General features: G+C 49.0%; 1 protein-coding gene across 4 annotated transcripts; it reads left to right on the top strand.

The window, feature by feature from the left end:
- Positions 1-688: 688 nt before the first annotated feature.
- Positions 689-16,606, top strand: CAP1 (cyclase associated actin cytoskeleton regulatory protein 1). Of its 4 annotated transcripts, none has more exons than XM_067311727.1 (13): positions 689-811; positions 7,808-7,920; positions 8,370-8,470; positions 9,133-9,210; positions 11,144-11,287; positions 11,389-11,474; positions 12,017-12,122; positions 12,233-12,410; positions 13,123-13,313; positions 13,522-13,645; positions 13,748-13,830; positions 14,374-14,517; positions 15,240-16,606. In XM_067311727.1, exons 2-13 carry the CDS (start codon positions 7,827-7,829, stop codon positions 15,321-15,323), a joined length of 1,413 nt encoding a protein of 470 aa, XP_067167828.1. In that variant the 5' UTR covers positions 689-811; positions 7,808-7,826; the 3' UTR covers positions 15,324-16,606. The 4 variants fall into 4 exon arrangements, with proteins under 4 accessions (XP_067167828.1, XP_067167826.1, XP_067167829.1 ...); XM_067311725.1 differs by lacking the exon at positions 689-811 and adding an exon at positions 2,428-2,502; XM_067311728.1 differs by lacking the exon at positions 689-811 and adding an exon at positions 3,052-3,293.
- Positions 16,607-16,720: the final 114 nt, after the last annotated feature.

Below are 16,720 nucleotides of genomic sequence, written 5' to 3'. Positions count from 1 at the left end.
CCGTAGGATGCTGTGCGTAGGATTGCGCAGAAAAGAGGTAGCTGTATCTTCTATTTCATATCACGTTAACTGATAGCTCCAAAAGAGTCTGATTATGATGCAGCCAGACGGAGACAGCTGCAAGAGGCAGACGGACGTTGGCACAGTGGAAAATGGAGCAAGAAAGCCAAAAAATGCATCAGTCACGAGCAGGAGCCCCCTTACACAGAGCACCTGGGACAGCAAGGGGGCCATCAGGCACAGCACCTCTGATTAGGTCAGGCAGACCATACAGGCGACTGCAGAGGAACTGCTCTTGCCTCCACTATCAGCTTCAACCAAACTAGGCAGGAAAATATGAGGGCAACAGTTCAGGTCTCAGAGGCTACTCAGCTCCATGTGATCTGCCAAGGTGGCTGACCAGGAGCCAAGGGGTTGTGCAGAGAGGAAGGGGGTTACGAGAGCTGCAGCCTTCACCAACAAGACGCAGGACTCCTATCAGCTTGCTGCTCTTCAGAGCCCAGAAAAGCCTGAGGGTTTTTAATGCCTCCCCGGCACGCAGGGAACACAAACCTAGTAGAGACAACCTCACTAGATGTCAGTAGAGCCACGTTCGCCTGTTCCCAATCCCTCTGGCAATTCCCAGCAGCTCAACCCCCATTCCTGCCTCCCCCTGTCAGGGACCCCAGACAGAGCCCAGAGCTCTGGCTCAACTCAGGAGCTCTGAGGCAACACCACAGTGACTCGTCCCCGGTTTTCACTTTGCTGAGCGGCAGTTGCGGCAGGCAGACGTTACCATCTATGGTAGCAGACAAGAGGACAGGAAGTGGTGGTAAAGTCAGCAGACCTCACTGGGTTCTCTCCTCCTTCCCATCCTGTAAATGTGCCCCAGCCTTCTCAGGGAGAGATACTCAGCCTGTTTTTCCCTGCACAAACCCTTAGCTCAGAGGGCAGCTTCACCTCCTGCTTCCGGGGTCGCTTGCCTAGTGGATCTGAAAAGGCAGAGGAAAGCTCCAGTCCTTGCGGCAGACAGGCATGACACTTGCCCCTTCTTTAACTGTGGCAGCAAACACCTTTCAACAGCAAGTCCTGCTCTAATGGTAAAAGCAGACAGTGGAGCCTTGTGTGGGAACAACCCAGCATTGACTCCAGGGACCTCTTCCTGATGCCGAGTAATTTTTCCCTTGACCTCTCCATTCTTGGTCTCTCCAGCAACAAAGCCAGGATAACAATATTTATCCACCCTCTGCCAAGCGCTTTGAGACCCTCAGATCAAAGAAGGTCTGTGAGCACAACAAGGCTCCAAAGTGCTTCATACCCAGCAGAGTAAAGGAGTCTTGTAGGAGGTTCCTTCTGAGGAGTGCTGATGTTTCGGATAAGCCAGCACAAGCAAAAAATAAAAAGATTTACCTTTGCCACGTGTAGACCAGCAATAAAAAGCTCCCTGGCACAGAACATCAGCAGCACCAGGACGGAAGATCTCCAGGCTCCTGGCCTGTCCTTCCCCTGGGAAGCAGAGTTGCGCCTCCTCATGCAAAGAGCATTCCCCACTGTCAGCCCCGGTTCAGCTCGTATTTAGCCCACCTCACCTTGCAGCTTCTGCTTACCCAGGCTCCTCGGTGAGGGAACTTTCTGCTCTTTTGGCTTCAGCTGGAGCGGAAATGGCTTGTGCCCCAGCCAAGTGCTGCTGTTGAGCAGGATGCCAAGAGTGCCTCCCTGGACACTTATAGCATCTCCGGATCTGTTCCAGCCTCCAGGGATTTATCCTAAGAAAAGGGTGTAGCTGTTTTAATCATAAACAGTCCCCAGGGGGGCCTTTCTCCCACCCCCCATCCATCAGACCTAGCTCCGAGGGGGCCTTGACCTCGGTTCCCCACCATGCCATGTGACACCATTGCTGAGGGGAAGGAGGCCCCGATGTGTCATCCTTTCCACCTCCTTCGAGGGGTATCCACGCTCCAAACCTTGAGTCTGCTCCGGAAGTTCCTTCCCAGGAGAGCCCTCTTCCCCTCTACAACAGCATCCCCCTCTCTAAGGGGGCCACTGTCCCCCCTAGTCCCATGCTGGGGGTCCCAGGCTGTAGCCCCCAGGCACTTTAGAGCCCCAACCTCCAGCCTAGCCCCATGCCCAGGGGTCCCAGCCCCCCAAACCATCCCCCAGCCCCTCTCTGGGGCCCCAGGCCTCCCCCTCCCCTCTACGGGGGTCTGAGGCACATCGAGGACCCCAGACCTCCCCCCCCGACCCCTCTCTGTGGGTCCCGGCCCCTCCCAGGGGGGCTCAGACCCTCCCCGGCCCCCCCCCGCCCCCCTCCGGGGGTCCCGGCCCCGCCCCCTCCTCAGCCCCCTCCCCCTGCCCCGCCCCCAAGCGAAGCCCCGCCCCTCCGCCAATCCCGAGGCTCCCCCCCCGCCCCGGCCCGCGCCGCTCGGCGCGCACTTCCGGCGCGCGGGGCGGGGGCCGGAAGCGGCGGGCGCGGGGCTTGCTGGGCGGCTCCGGGCGGAAGCGGAGCGGGAGCGCGGCGCGGAGGTGAGCGCGGGGGCGGCGGCGGCCCTGCCCTGCCCTGCCCGGCGGGGCTCCTCTCCGTCCCCGGGGCTGTGCTGGGGCGCGGGCCCTGCCCGGGGGGCGGCGGGAGGCGCCGCGAGGGCAGGGCGGTGCCGGTACCGGTACCGGTGAGGGGCCGCGGCCGGGCGGGGCCGGGGAGGCTCCGTCCGGCTCTGCCGCGGGCGGCGGGGGGGGGCCCGGCCGCCGCGCCGATAACCGGGTTAAAGCGGGCGGTTTCGGGTCATTCGGCCCAGCGGCAGCAAACGTCGGTAAACGGCGTCGCTGGCTGCGGGCGGCTCGCGGCGGTTTCCGTTACCTGCGGCGGGCGGGGGCGGGCCGGGCCTTCCCTTGGCGGCGAGAAGCCGCCGGTCCGCGAAGCGCTTCCCGGGGGCCGGGGCCCGGCGGCTCGGTGCTCCCCGGCGGGGGCAGGCGAGGTTTGGACGGCGCCCCCGTGCCCGGCGGTGCCGCGGCCGGGGCGGCGGCGGCGGAGGCTGCGCCTGCTTCGCGCCCCTGAAGGAGCGAGACGGCGAAGCTCGGCTCTGCCCGGCGTCGCGCTGGCTTCGTGCGGCTGCCCGGGCCTCTGCTCGGCGCCGCGCCGCCGGGATGCGGGTTAGAGAGCGAGGCGGGCCCGCAGCTCGGCGGGGCTGGCAGCCCCGGTGACTCACGCGGGGGAGGGAGGTGTGCCCGAGTCATACGTCCAGCCGTCACCTCCGGGAGTGGTTTGTGTGCAGCCTCGGGCGAGGATGTTTCTGTAGCAAGGACCCTCAGAGCGCCAGGTACCCTTTGCACGTTACTATGTTTTGGGTTTTTTTCCTTAGTCTGTTGCTGACTCCTCTCTGTAGCTTTTACACTTTGATAGTGGATAGGGCAGGGTCATGGGACAAACTGGTTACCTTGGTTTTGCATGGCAGTGAAATGAAAAAGCGATAAAGACGTTTCATGCCTCAGGTCACAGGATTTTGCACATCAGGTTCTGGAAATCATTGGTATCTGGGCTGTAGATGCACCTCACTGGAAAACTGTGAAGCAGTAGCCTTGAGAAACTGCTGCATCCCATTTCTCTTCCTACAGAACCGCCTACAAAAAAGTAAAATGTGTCCTAAGGTAATCCTCGTGTCTCTAGAATATTGCTGAGCTTTCTGAAAGCCAAAAATACCCTCTATTATTCATGTAACAAACTTTGGCCAAGCAGCTTCTGCTTGAGCAGGCACAGCTCAGGAGAGATGCTGACAAGGGTCGGAGCTCTGGATTCCTGATAGAGAGCTTGTATTGTATCCAGTGTAGCTTAGATTTGAGATCCTTAGTTACTTCCTTGGTGGGCTCATCATCCTGACTGGGAATGGGAATGAAAGAGAAGAGTAAGTCTGGCATATGCAAATCTCCTATTTCATATAATTGTGATGAACAAGGAGTCCTCATGTTTGCTCTAGTAGAGTGAAATGATACTTTTAACCTCTCTTAATGTCTGAGTAAAAATGCCAGACAACATTTTTTTAATGACTTCAATAGGCTTTGTTATTTGGGAAAGCTTAAATAAAGTCCAGATGGATTTTTTTTTTTAAGCAGTCTTAGTTTTCTAAATGAAGTAGAGCTGAAATACCAGGAGTAGGCACCATGGGTTCTGGACCAACGTCAGCAAGTATTGTTGTACTATAAACAGCAGAGATTTCTGTCTTGGCAGCTGTTGAGACTACCAATAGCTGTCTTGTATTCATTTCTAGCCTGGACAACTCACTCTGAAATCAGTCATTTGCATCCTGTCTTGCTTCAAATTGTTCCTCACTCAGTCAGCTGAACTGTTTAAAAAAAAAAAAAAATCTTTGGGCTTTTGGAACATGTAAATGCTGGAAATCATCTGACAGCTGATCCCCTGGGATACTGCAATGTCAGTTCAGAAATAAACTATGGTATGTTCTTAATTTAGCTGTCCCATCTTTATTCCTTTTGACTGCAGAAACAGGAAGTAGCTGATGCAAATTTCATGTTGTTGATAGCAGTTTGTTGGGCTTCACAAAAACTGAATCCGAACAGAGGCCTAGGTCTGCCTTGCATCGGCTCTAACGCTAGCATTTGTTTCTTGGAAAATCCCTAAATGAGGGCTCAGGTTAGTGTACTGTCTTGGGCAACCAGGTGAATCTTATTTATGCAGTTTTCGTGAGGACTTGTTCATTCCTCCAAGGAGCAGCCTTTGGCCGACTGCTAAGGAACATGCCGACTGCTGAGGAACATGCCGACTCCTTGACGTTCTCTAAACAGGAAGCTCCTCTTACTGTGGTGTTGTACGTGATTTGCTTTGGATTAACAAGTATTTTTACAAATGAAATCCCTTCCCTTTATTGCTCTGGTCAGTATGTAAGGCAGACTAGTTGTAAGTGAAAGCCTGTTTTATGTACCACTGTGCTGAAAACCATGTTCCCAAGGCTTGACAGAAATAAAGGTTAGTTTATAGATTAATCGAATGTGCTATGAAAATGAATAGGCTTTCTTGCCTAGAGTGAAACGTGCAAACATTTGCTGTGAGTTCATAACTTCTGCTCCATTGGTAATCAAAGTTCAATTGAATTTAAACAAGACCTAGATTTAAATCCTGCATTACAGTCCCAAAAGGGAGAGCTTCATCTAAACTCCGGTTTTGTCATCTGGAAAACTCTAACCCCTGCTGCATGACAGAACTTGAAAATCTTTCTCCACTTGTCCTGAGTACAAAACAATGCACTGGACAAAAATGACTCTTAAGTGACCCATATGTCTCCTTTTCCTATTGAAAGAAGGTAAATAAGATCCCACTATATATAGTGTACTAAGATCTCTGAAGTGCAGTTACTGACAAAACACTATTCAGATAGAGCCCAAGCAGGTCTATCTTGTGATTTTTTTTTTCTTCTTCTTCTTCTTTTCTGACTATATGTTAGTCTTTCTGGGTTGCAGACTCTTGCTGTTGATGCTGGGTGGATTCTGTACAACTAAATCTTTATATTTCATGCAGACTTGCTTTGTGGTTAGCAGAAAGAGCTGCATCTACAGACCAGAGACCATAGTAAGGGTGAGCCAGGAGTGACTGAGGTATAGCTGCCGCCGTACGACTTTGTGTTGCCTGTACTTAACTCTGATTTTGCTGGCGCTTTGCCAAATGACTTTTCTTGCAAGTTGTCCTTATGCTGTCCATCAAACAGAAATTAAAATGATTTCACCATCTGTCAGACAGTACTAGATTTCCAAAGGAAAACTCACTGAAGGCCCAAGAATGGTCTGTCAAGTGGCAAGGAGAATGAATTTCAAGGAGCAGTTTCTTTTTAAAGGACATTAATCCCAACAGCATATCTAGGACTAATGCTATATGTTCCTCACAGTAGAGGCCCACAACAGCATGTTTTATTCTGCAGGGTAGGAAGCTGCTTTCCATCTGGACTTTCTCATTTGTAATCCTGATTTGCAGCGCAGCTTGCGACTCGGTAATGGGGCTGATCAGATTAGAGCCTCATATGGAATGTGGTGGGGATCAGTGGTGCAGAACAGCAGCTTGGTCGGCGCGGCGCTCGGTAAAGCTGGCGTCCTTTCTGAAACCCCTCCACTGAACCCCTGTGCCTGCAGCTTGCTGCGCTCTCAAAGCAAAGGGAAGCATCCTTAGCAGGTGGTTCTCTAAAAAAAGCGTTCCTTTAGAGTGCTGGGAGTGGGGGAGGCAGAGCCCTGCTCTTGGCTGCACGCCTACTTGTAGACGTGAGCCCCATTCTGGATACGTCATCTTTAGTTGAAGCAGAGCGCTTCGGTCCTGTGGTCAGGATTTCTACATTGTACAGAATAAAAAAAGAGGTATTCATTACTGTTGATTATACGGATGACCGCCCACAAGTTTCAGCCTCTCTAAACTTTTTGCATCTGGAATCCATCCAGTAACTGCTGTCCAGCTCTATGCAAAATATATCCTCTGGTTTGCTGTTGCACAGAGGAGGAAACCGCTCTCTTCCTTTTGGAAGGGGGGTGGCCTTCCCCCCCTATACCACAGCGTTGCTTCTCCTGATGCAAGCAGGCGAAAGAGGGGTGGAAAATGACATTGTTTGTCTTGTGACATCAGTGCTGCTCATGACTAATGCTGGATCTGCCCCACATCTTCTGGAAGTCGGGCGAAAATGTGGACTTCAGAGTAGGGCTGAGAAGGCTTGCAAGCAAAAGCAAAACAGTAGTTAGAATTCAGGGTTTAGTTTCTGAGGGGAGATCTGGTCTCAGTTCATGTTCACAGCTGGATAAATCCTTTGGATGTACTGGGGAATGTGCTGGGAAGAACATTCTCCTTCAGGCAAGATTCCGAGCTTTTGCAGACTCTTGCAATAAGAGGGAAGCTGTGTTCAGGCCATAATTGTGATTCATGTTGTCAAATGTTTCAATGACTGATGATAAGATAAAAACGCGATTGGTGGATTGCTGCTCCCTCCCTACATTCCCTGTGCATTAGTGTGCTTAGGGGGTGACTCGTCTTGCTCCTTAGTGCTGAGTCTCTGCAAATCAGTAATTAATGAAAAGTTTATATTACACTTAAGATTTTTCCAGATGAGAGCTTAAAATGGCTTATGTGCCTAAATCGCTTTCCTGCGCGATGCAGAGTAGATTCTGCAGTCTAGATACGAAAGCCTGTAGGAGGAGAGTATGAACAGGGGCATATTGTTGTAGAAGCAGCTCTGCATTCTTAGTTTGCGCAGCTGCCTGTCTTGGCACGTGCCTGGGTGGCTCATTTTGCACAAAGATGCTCTGGACTGTGGTGATGCTGGGGTCATAAATGTCTCTAGGTGGTATTTGGACTCCAGGAGGTCTCTGTGGATGTATTGGAAGAATTGAAACCACCAGTTCTAACATGGAGTGCAGTGAACTCCTCCTAGTGAAGCAGTTATGTTTGACTTGCTATATGGTCGTAACTGGGACTTTGGCCAGTAACTAATTGCAGTAAGATTCTGTGCAGACTTTTGCTTTACTGAGAGGTGTCAATACAAGGTTAGAGGATGAACTGCGTTAATATCCTAATAAGTGTAATAGTTTCTATTCCACTGTAGGCATTTATGTGGCCATTATGGATTGACTGGCCCTAGAAAGTGGCCATGTGCATGGCTATTGCATAATCAGAATGCCACTGCTAATGTGAGGCTACCTTGCCATCCATCACTGGGGTGCAGAGCAAGCAGAAATTCTTCTTCTGGAACTGGTAGAGCTTGTACCAGACAGCTGATAAACCATCTTGAATATTTGGCATATGGTTTTCATACTGTCAGAGGACACAAATAATAGTAGTCTGTCCACGCAGGTTGTGAACAGTGGTAGATATGGAAAGACTGGTTGAACGGTTGGAGAAGGCTGTGGAGCGCCTGGAGGTGGTGTGCCAAGGACCCGGCATGTGTGGAGATGGCTCTTCCAAAGGTAAGGCCCCAGCAGCAACACGCTTCACCAGCGGGGTCGCCCGCAGCAGTCCCTGTGCTGAAGCGTCAGCCGGGCAGTACAGCAGTCAGACAACAGCAGTACCTGTTGCAGAGCAGCCGGTGCTTGTGCAGTACATCAAAGAGCTGTTAGTGAACTGGCTGTATGCAGAGGGGAAGTGAGTTTCACAGCAGATACTGCGCAAATGCAAGAAGGAGGCCTGTGGTTACCATCCTGCTAAGACGGGAACTTCCTGTGGCTGCGGCACTTCCCTTGTCTGCATTTAGCTGTGTGCTTCAGGATGAGCCTTGTGCGGTCAGTTGACATGACCTTGGGAGAAGGTTCAGCGTGAAGCGGGTGGGCGGTGTAGCCCAGGAGCACAGTGCGCGTGAGCACTTGCAGCTCAGGGTCCCACCGGCAGTAATACCCATGCTGTCGTTCCTTCTCTGCAGGAGTGGCGCAGTACGTGCAGGCTTTTGATGCTCTTCTAGCTGGCCCTGTAGCTGAATACATCAAGATCAGCAAAGAAGTTGGCGGGGATGTGCAGAAGCATGTAAGGATTCACTTTATTCTCCCTCTGCTCTAAATAGATACTGCTTATCCTTCAGGAGAGTTAAAGGCCAAGGGTGCTGTCAGTGTTTGTATTCCTTTAGCACTTTTTTCTAGGATGTTAATAATCTCTTAGGATTCATGATATGCAGATGCCTAGATAACCTCTAGCAGATTGCCACCTACATATGCTCTGCCACTAGCCTCCTTTGAAGCCGATGGCAGTTAGGTGCCTAGCTCTCTTTATGGACTTTGGCACATGCCTTTAGGAGGCATGTAAAGTATCCAGTCACAGAGCTGTTAAGTTCTTGTTAGTCTTCCCTGAGGACAGCTGTCTCCAGGAATATGCACTGCTATCAGAGTGAGAAATGGATTACACATGCAGGCTTGCCTGCCTTTAAACCATAACCAAGTCAGAGGTCAGAAGCTGATCTTGCCTAGACTAGCAACATGTTCTCTGTGTGTGGAGTTAATTATAGCTGCACTTTGAACAGCTAGGTAGCTAATAAATAATGGTACGTTTCCCAGCATTTGGGATCAGTATAACTGCTTTCTTACAGACTAGGAACTGGGGCAATGGGAGCTTAAATGACTCTCTTAGCGTAATTGCACTGCCTACCTATGATGAAGCAAGGGAAGCTCTCTCACATTTCTCTTTATGCTCAGGCTGAGATGGTTCATGCAGGCTTGATGAGTGAGAGGTCTCTTTTGGTGCTAGCATCTCAACATCAGCAGCCAACAGAGGTAAGCCTGGAAAATCAGTCATCGGAAACCTTGTATGCTGTTACTTCAGAGTGGGGGATAACTGCAAATGTAGGGGAATCTGGGCCATTAGAGTTACTTCAAAGGAGGAACCAAACTAGGACTGGAGATGCTTCCATCCATGAGGTGGCACTTGCTAAAAGTGTGACCTGTGCTGGATGCTCATCCAAATCCTGTGCAGAATTCCAGAAACTGATTTCTAGAGCTGCAGAACCATAATTTCCCAGTAATTAGAGCAGCAAGTTTTCTGTAACCGTCAAAGCAGCTTGTGCATATCATCTCACAGTTTGTATATCTCAAGTTTCACCTGGCACCAACGCTGCACAATCACTGTGCCCTAAGATGCAAGCTACAGACAAGAACCCGCCTGAGATGGAGCCACAGTGCGATCTGTGTAGAGTGTGCTTTTCATTACATGATGCTAATACATCTTCAAGCATTAAACAGATTCCTCCTGCGATAGATGTTTGTCTCCTTTGAATGATGTCCGAATAATAGCTAGGCTTTTAGGATTGATTTGTCCTTAGCGAGTAATTTAACACTTTACCTTAGCCTGCCACTTAGCAGGATGCGAGTTACTGAGAATCTGATCCTGAGTGCATTGGCATTTCCCTGCTGAGAAGTGATTTTCCTGAGCAACAGGATCCCACCCTACTTTTCTTTGCAGTTATTCTCTGACTCAGTCATGGCTTCTACTGTTACGCTGTGGTAGCTGGATTTCTGTGCTACTTTCCTTTTCACTGCAAAATATGTCTGCATCTTTTTCCCCAAACTCCGCCCTGGAAGGTGGTTTATCTTTAACCAGGCTTGCTAGGACGCTGCTCTGCATAGCCTCCAGCCTGAGAATCTGCTCATAAATTCCACTGAGACATTATTTAAATAAAGGATTATGAACAGACAACAACCTTAATCCAGTGTAGGTCTTTGTGCAGGCTGTCTAGCAGGAGTCTAGTCAGTTCTGGAGTAGCCAGTTTAAAATGCTGAATACATGAACTCTTACGGCTTGTGTTTGTTGGGGGAAGCAGGGGGTGGGGAGGGATTTCCCTGTACTGTTACCTGAGAGTGGCATTAGGTTGGAGCTTCTTAAAGTGTAGCCTGGATAGTCATCCTAGCTCTCAATGTTTTCATCTAAGCAGAGGAGGAAACAGCAAAAGGAAAAGCCAAGGCAGGTTTTGAAAACCAAATTTTGCCTAAATTTGTCCCTCACTGTTGCCATCACCAGGAGAGAGACTTTCTGATCTTAAAGGAAAGAAAAGTGGCCCAAGAGGCAGCTCTTGAAATTTGAAATTGGCTATTCTGACCTCAGAAGATTTCTATGCACTTGCATTCAGGTTTCCAAGTTGACTACACACAGGAAAAACTTTTTTATCATCCAAATATTAAAAGCTTGGATTGATTTGAGGAGTAATTTGAATCCTGAATTCCAGGCATCATCTCAGTTTTGATGGGGTGAGTTGAGAGCTTGCTGAGACTCGGATTGTAATGCCAGCTGTAGATCCCAAACTGCAAAATCCTACATAACACTCCCTTTCTGTCAGCATTTATAAAGGAGAGGAAAAATTTGAAAAACTGTCTTGGAACTAAAGAATCCAGGAGAGGCAAATGCTATTTCTATCCTCATTACTAACAAGCTTTGTCAGTGTCTCTTGGATTGTACATGAGTCACAGTTCTTGGCGTACTCCCACAGTACCAATCCGGCTGGACTATGACTTCAGCCCTGGAGAAGCTGGGCTGTGGGACTGAGCTCGACTCATGGGGAGGGTCAGGTCTGGATGGGAGCTGTACAGGAACTTGTGCCCGTCGGAATCTTTCTCAGAATGACCATCATTTCAGGCAAAACCACCCATAAAGATGTGCTGCTGTTCTAGAGCAGTACTAACATTCTTAATTGTTGCTGCCATTCTTGTCTCGCAGAATAAGTTCTCGACGCTTCTGAAACCAATTTCGGAGCAAATCCAGGTGGTGCAGAATTTCAGGGAGAAGAACCGTGGTAGCAAACTGTTCAATCACTTATCGGCTGTCAGTGAGAGCATCCCAGCCCTGGGCTGGGTGGCCATGGTAAGAACTGCAGTGGGAAGTGGTTTCCTTGGGCTGGCAGGAAAAGTCTAGCTCTCTGGTGCCTCAATTGCTCTCTGCCAATGTGTTCTTTCTTTCTTTAGGCTCCAAAGCCTGGCCCTTATGTGAAGGAAATGACTGATGCTGCCATGTTTTATACCAACCGGATCCTTAAGGAGTACAAGGATGTGTAAGTTCACCTTCTCTCTTAGACATCATTGAACCAGGCTGACTGGGTGTGCAGGGGCTACTTTAGTATATAACCACAGCTGCCTTGATCTTAGCTTCATTCTTCTTTTTAAAGGTGGAGTATATTCATAAAGCCTCGCTCAGGGGTTTTGTCCTGATTCTTATGGCCAAGATGACTTGTATTCATATCACAGCTTGAATCTCTGGTAGCAAGTGTATGGCTTTTCCTGTCTCAGCATCATCTGGTGGCAGTCTGAACTGCTTCCCAGGGCAGCAAGGTACATCTCAGGAATGGGTCTTGTTAGAATTACCAGACCCTTCGATTAGCGTGGGGTACTGAGCAGGCCTGTGGCCTTCCACCTGCAGGTATAAGATGACTATTGAAGTTGAAACTTAGTGCTGGAGATGTGAGGCTGCTGCGCTTGTCCAGCTGAGTCTTGCCTGCAGGCTGAGAGGTGGAGAGACATAAGGATCTGTTCACAGTCTGTAGATTGTGATGGCAAATGTGCCTCTTCACTCCTCATGATCTCCTTGTATCCTCAGAGATAAAAAGCAAGTGGACTGGGTGAAAGCTTATCTGAGTATCTGGACAGAGCTGCAGGCCTATATCAAAGAATATCACACCACAGGGCTGACTTGGAGCAAAACAGTAAGTGTTGGCTACAACTGCAGAAGCCCCTTAGAAAATGAGTGTTGCGTGATTGTTGCAGCAGATGTGGAGCTTGTGCAATCATCTTTCCTCTCGCTGGCCTTTTACAGGGTCCAGTAGCAACAGAAGGGGCTAATGTACCATGCACTCCCCCAGGTGGGGTTGCGCCTCCCCCACCGGGCCCTCCTCCCCCACCTGCTCCTGCCCCCGTGAGCTCCAGCACAGACACCTCTGCCTCCCGCTCCGCGCTGTTCGCCCAGATCAATCGGGGAGAAGACATCACCTCCGGTAGGTGGAAGTAGCTAGCAGAGGGTGGGCAGCCGCGAGCAAGGATGTGCGCGTGAGTACTGTTGTGCTGTGAAACCTGAAAGGCTCGCTTTTTTGATTCCTCTTTTGTTGCTGTCCATGAATACACCTGCTTAGAACGTACGCTGGCAATAACAAAAGACCATCTGGTCTGGAGCATGAGGCTGGGAGCCAGAAGCAGTCCTGAGGCAATTCACAAGGACAAAGGGAGCACATCTGATTTACCATTCTCAGCCTCATCTGTCAGGTGTAGCAAGAGATTAGTATCTAGCTGGGATGAGGAGAGAGGGAGGTCTTCAGTTGCATGCACATCTCAAGTACAAAAGGTGCAATTTTTCACCTATTCATGTCCGCACAAAATTTACCCCTTTCGTGTGCTACCTGGTGAGCACATCAGGAAGCATGTGAAGCAAAGGTGAGGTGCTTCGCTCAAGGCTTTTTCTAACTGCAGAGTGGACAGCTGGGGCCTTCTGGTTCTACAGCACATCTTATTTTCATTAATATTGAAACAGCGTTTCTGGCTCCCTCTTTCAATAGCTGTCACTCATGCTTGGGCTCAACTTAGGCCCAGCCTCAAGAGCTGACTTGTATTCTGAAAAACATTAGTATGCTGATCACTCTAGTCACTGATGTCTGGTGTCTGTGAAACTGCCTTATGAGGAGGGCTGGAGCTCAGGTTTGGTTTCTTTTGCAGGCCTGAGACATGTTTCAGATGACATGAAGACCCACAAGAATCCAGCACTGAAGAACCAAGGGGGTCCTGTGCGAAGTGGACCCAAACCTTTCACTGCTCCCAAACCAGCATGCAGTGGTAATCCCACCTCAAAAACCTCTCCAAAGAAGGAACCTCCATTGCTAGAATTAGAGGGCAAAAAGTGGAGAGTGGTGAGTGCCTGACATCAGCAGGAGCGTGCTGGAGGGATGGGAACTTTACAGCAGGGAAGGAAGGTCCCCTAAACACCTTTTTTGTAAAAGGCATCAGCCTGAAGGAACATGCAGTTTGCTTTTAAAAGGTTTCCACTGCCCAGCTTTTCATACAGATTAACTGGTCTCCCCCCTCCAAAAATAAAGTGCATTTTTCCTGCCTTTTCAGGAAAACCATGAGAATGCCACTAACCTGGTGATCAGCGACACAGAGTTGAAGCAAGTAGCATATGTTTTCAAGTGCACAAATAGTACACTCCAAGTCAAAGGCAAGATCAACTCCATCACCATCGGTAAGTGGAGCAATGCTCAAAACTGCACACAGATCAGCACGCAGAAGCAGAAGGCTGAATCTGCAAAACCTTTTTGTGAGCTACTCTGTCTTCTCCTTGCAGATAACTGTAAGAAGCTAGGTCTGGTGTTTGATGACGTGGTGGGCATCGTGGAGATCATAAATAGCAGGGACATTAAAGTTCAGGTGAGTGTCTGCAACTTGCTGGCTGTCTGGGGTGTGAACACTGCACTGGACAATGGTGCATCTGTAGCACCTGCTTCTTCGAGTTGTATTGCAAGAATAGGATTGTCCATCTGTGGAGAAAGTTCATGAAACACCTTCTGACCTAAGGCTCTTCAGTTTGCCCAGCTCTGCCCTTAAAGGGCTAAAATTTGCCTCAATGAGCTGCTTCCGGGATCTAGATAAAAGATCAGTCTCTGCGAGGTGGGTGTAGTGGATCTGACTGCTCAAGTAAGAGGCCAACAACAGAATCTTACTCCGATTCCAGCATTGGTATATGATATGACAGGTGACTTGCCTGTGTTTCACTTTAGTTTTGTTCTAAAGAGACCAAAACAAGAAATAACCTTGGATTTTTTGCCAAAGGTGGCAGTATGAGTTTGGGGGGGGCGCGCGGTGTAAAAGCCAAACAAACCTCTTGCCTTGAAGGCAACTGCAAAAGACAGATGTTGTGGTTGTCCAATTCAAGATGATGCTCCTTTAACTGCTGTTTTACCAATCTGCTAGGTAATGGGTAAAGTGCCAACAATTTCCATCAACAAGACAGACGGTTGCCATGTTTATCTGAGCAAGAACTCCCTAGACTGCGAAATTGTCAGTGCCAAGTCATCAGAGATGAATGTCCTTATTCCCACGGAGGGTGGTGACTTTGTAAGTGCTGGTTTTGAAATCAGTGTGGAGGTTTACCAGAGGTGGAGCAAAGCAGGACAGGATTCCTTGAGAGGCAGGAATCTGTAGTACTACACAGCGTTTCAGTCCAAGTGATATCTTTTCCAGTATGTCTTAGAGGGGAAAGGATGTATGCAAGGAAGGATCTTTCTGGGTCTGCTATTTGATCTTGAAGTTTGAGAAGTGTTAGGCAATGGGATGGCATTTGTTTTCATAATGGGATCTTGGGGAAGAATCCAACTTTAGAGTCAAGAAAAAAATCGGAGTCCTCCCCCTCCAGTGATCTTCCTTCCTGAAGGAGAATCCTGCTGCTGACTGGGGAGTTGGCTATAAAGACAAGCCCTTGAGAAAAGGTTATGGCAGGGCATATTTTGAGCCCAGCAGGGAGCGTCACAGTTACAGTGAGGTCTGGAGTGACAATTCTAGACTCATACCTTTTAATCCTAGACTATGAGGTTGTGGATGATAATTGGGGCTAAAACCAGCAAATCAATTTGTTTTTCTTTGCAGTGAGATACTTGCTCTGTTCTGTGAGAGTTTCTTCTTCCACAGGACCCCAGAGGGCAGAACAGGCAGTGTTTGGGGTACAAGAGGGGACATAGCACATGTCTAAGGAAAAAAAAAGTGCCTAAAGCAGTGGGAATAGTTACTTGTCTCAGTCATAAACAGATTTTTGATGACAGATTTCTATTTTTACCCTCCAGACTGAATTCCCTGTCCCAGAACAGTTCAAGACAGTGTGGAATGGTCAGAAGTTGGTTACCACTGTAACAGAAATCGCTGGCTAAGCAGAAAAGCTCCAAGGCTCACGCCCTCCCCTGGCCCTGCTGTGGGACAAATCTGCTTTCAGATGATTCTCTTAGATTTCCTGTACCTTTCTGCTCTCAAACTGCTTCTCTTCTACCCAAGAGACACAGCTACCTGCCATCACTGAAATACCTCTGGCTGGGATTTGGTGTTGGTGGCGGGTCAGTTATCGTCCACATCTATTAGCAGGAAGGTGTATTTTTTTCTCCCCTTGTCCGATCTAACTGCACCAATTGATCATGTCAGATTTTGGGTGAACTTCACAGCCAGTATTGACAGTTGGCTTTCAGAGTGTTGTTTGGGTTTTTTTTTTTGTATTGCCTTTAAGCAAACTGTTCATTTTTGAGTCAACAAATAATGGTGTCTATTGGGGTCCAGAATACTCGGTTGCTATGGCAGATGTCTCAAGGATGTCCTGGAAGCTGCTAATTCCAGCTCTGTGTATTAATCAATGGCATTACAGGATGTGGGAACGGTTTTGTTGGACCAAAGGCTGAGGACTTGGGCTGTAGCATTCCACGCTGACTTCCCTTTCATCATTCCTACTAGCTCAGTGTATTTCTGATTGTGCCATGACAGGAGGCTTTATATTAACTGGTGCCACAGTAAGACTGCAGTGGAGTGACTGCAGTAACCCTCCCCCAGCAGTCTGGCTGGTAGCTTGGAGCTGAGCACCTCTTTCCATGAGCCCTCCACCCTCTAAAGGGAATCTTTGCCCCAGGGCTTCCTTCTTGGAGCAGCTGAACTCAGGTTCAGTCTTCCAGGACAGTTCTCCTGAACCTGTCCCCTTCTGCAGAGGAAGGGTCTCCTTCATTCCAGGGTCAGAGTGCAGTAAACATCTGAGTTGGATTAAGTTGGTTCATCACTCTCTTCCTCATAGAGTGAAACTTCTCAATCTCCCCTTTCCCCTGTTGCTTGGCTCTTTACTTTCCTGGAGGCTTGTAGTCTCTGTTCCAGGGCCCTGGAGCAGAGCAATGAATCTAAGACACAGTACTGTACTGACCCATACAGGGCGCTGCACGTGCTTTGACCTTCATGTTTCCAACGCCTCGGGTGGCATAAGCATATCTTAAAGGCATTTCCTCTGTAAAGTGTCAATGTTCTCTTTCTCTAGGACAAAACTTATAAAAAAATATGCAATTTTTTATTTTGAGACTGTCCTGTGACTTGTACTCGTCTTCTCCTGAGGCTTGTGGAAAAACCTTTCTTATGTACTTAAGATTATACAGAAGATAGAATAAAGTTAATGCCAACTTGCTCATTACAGTGGCTCTTGTTTACTCTGCGTGGAGACAGACAGAACCTCAGGCAGGACAAGATGCCCCTTGCTGCCTAACTCTGCTGAGATTGCTTTGAAGAGTATTTGCTCCATGCAGTA

The sequence above is a fragment of the Apteryx mantelli genome, chromosome 27 (assembly GCF_036417845.1).
Source record: "Apteryx mantelli isolate bAptMan1 chromosome 27, bAptMan1.hap1, whole genome shotgun sequence".
NCBI lineage: Eukaryota > Metazoa > Chordata > Aves > Apterygiformes > Apterygidae > Apteryx > Apteryx mantelli.
The sequence above is the reverse complement of the archived record's forward strand: the minus strand, read 5'-3'. Positions and strand labels throughout refer to the sequence as shown.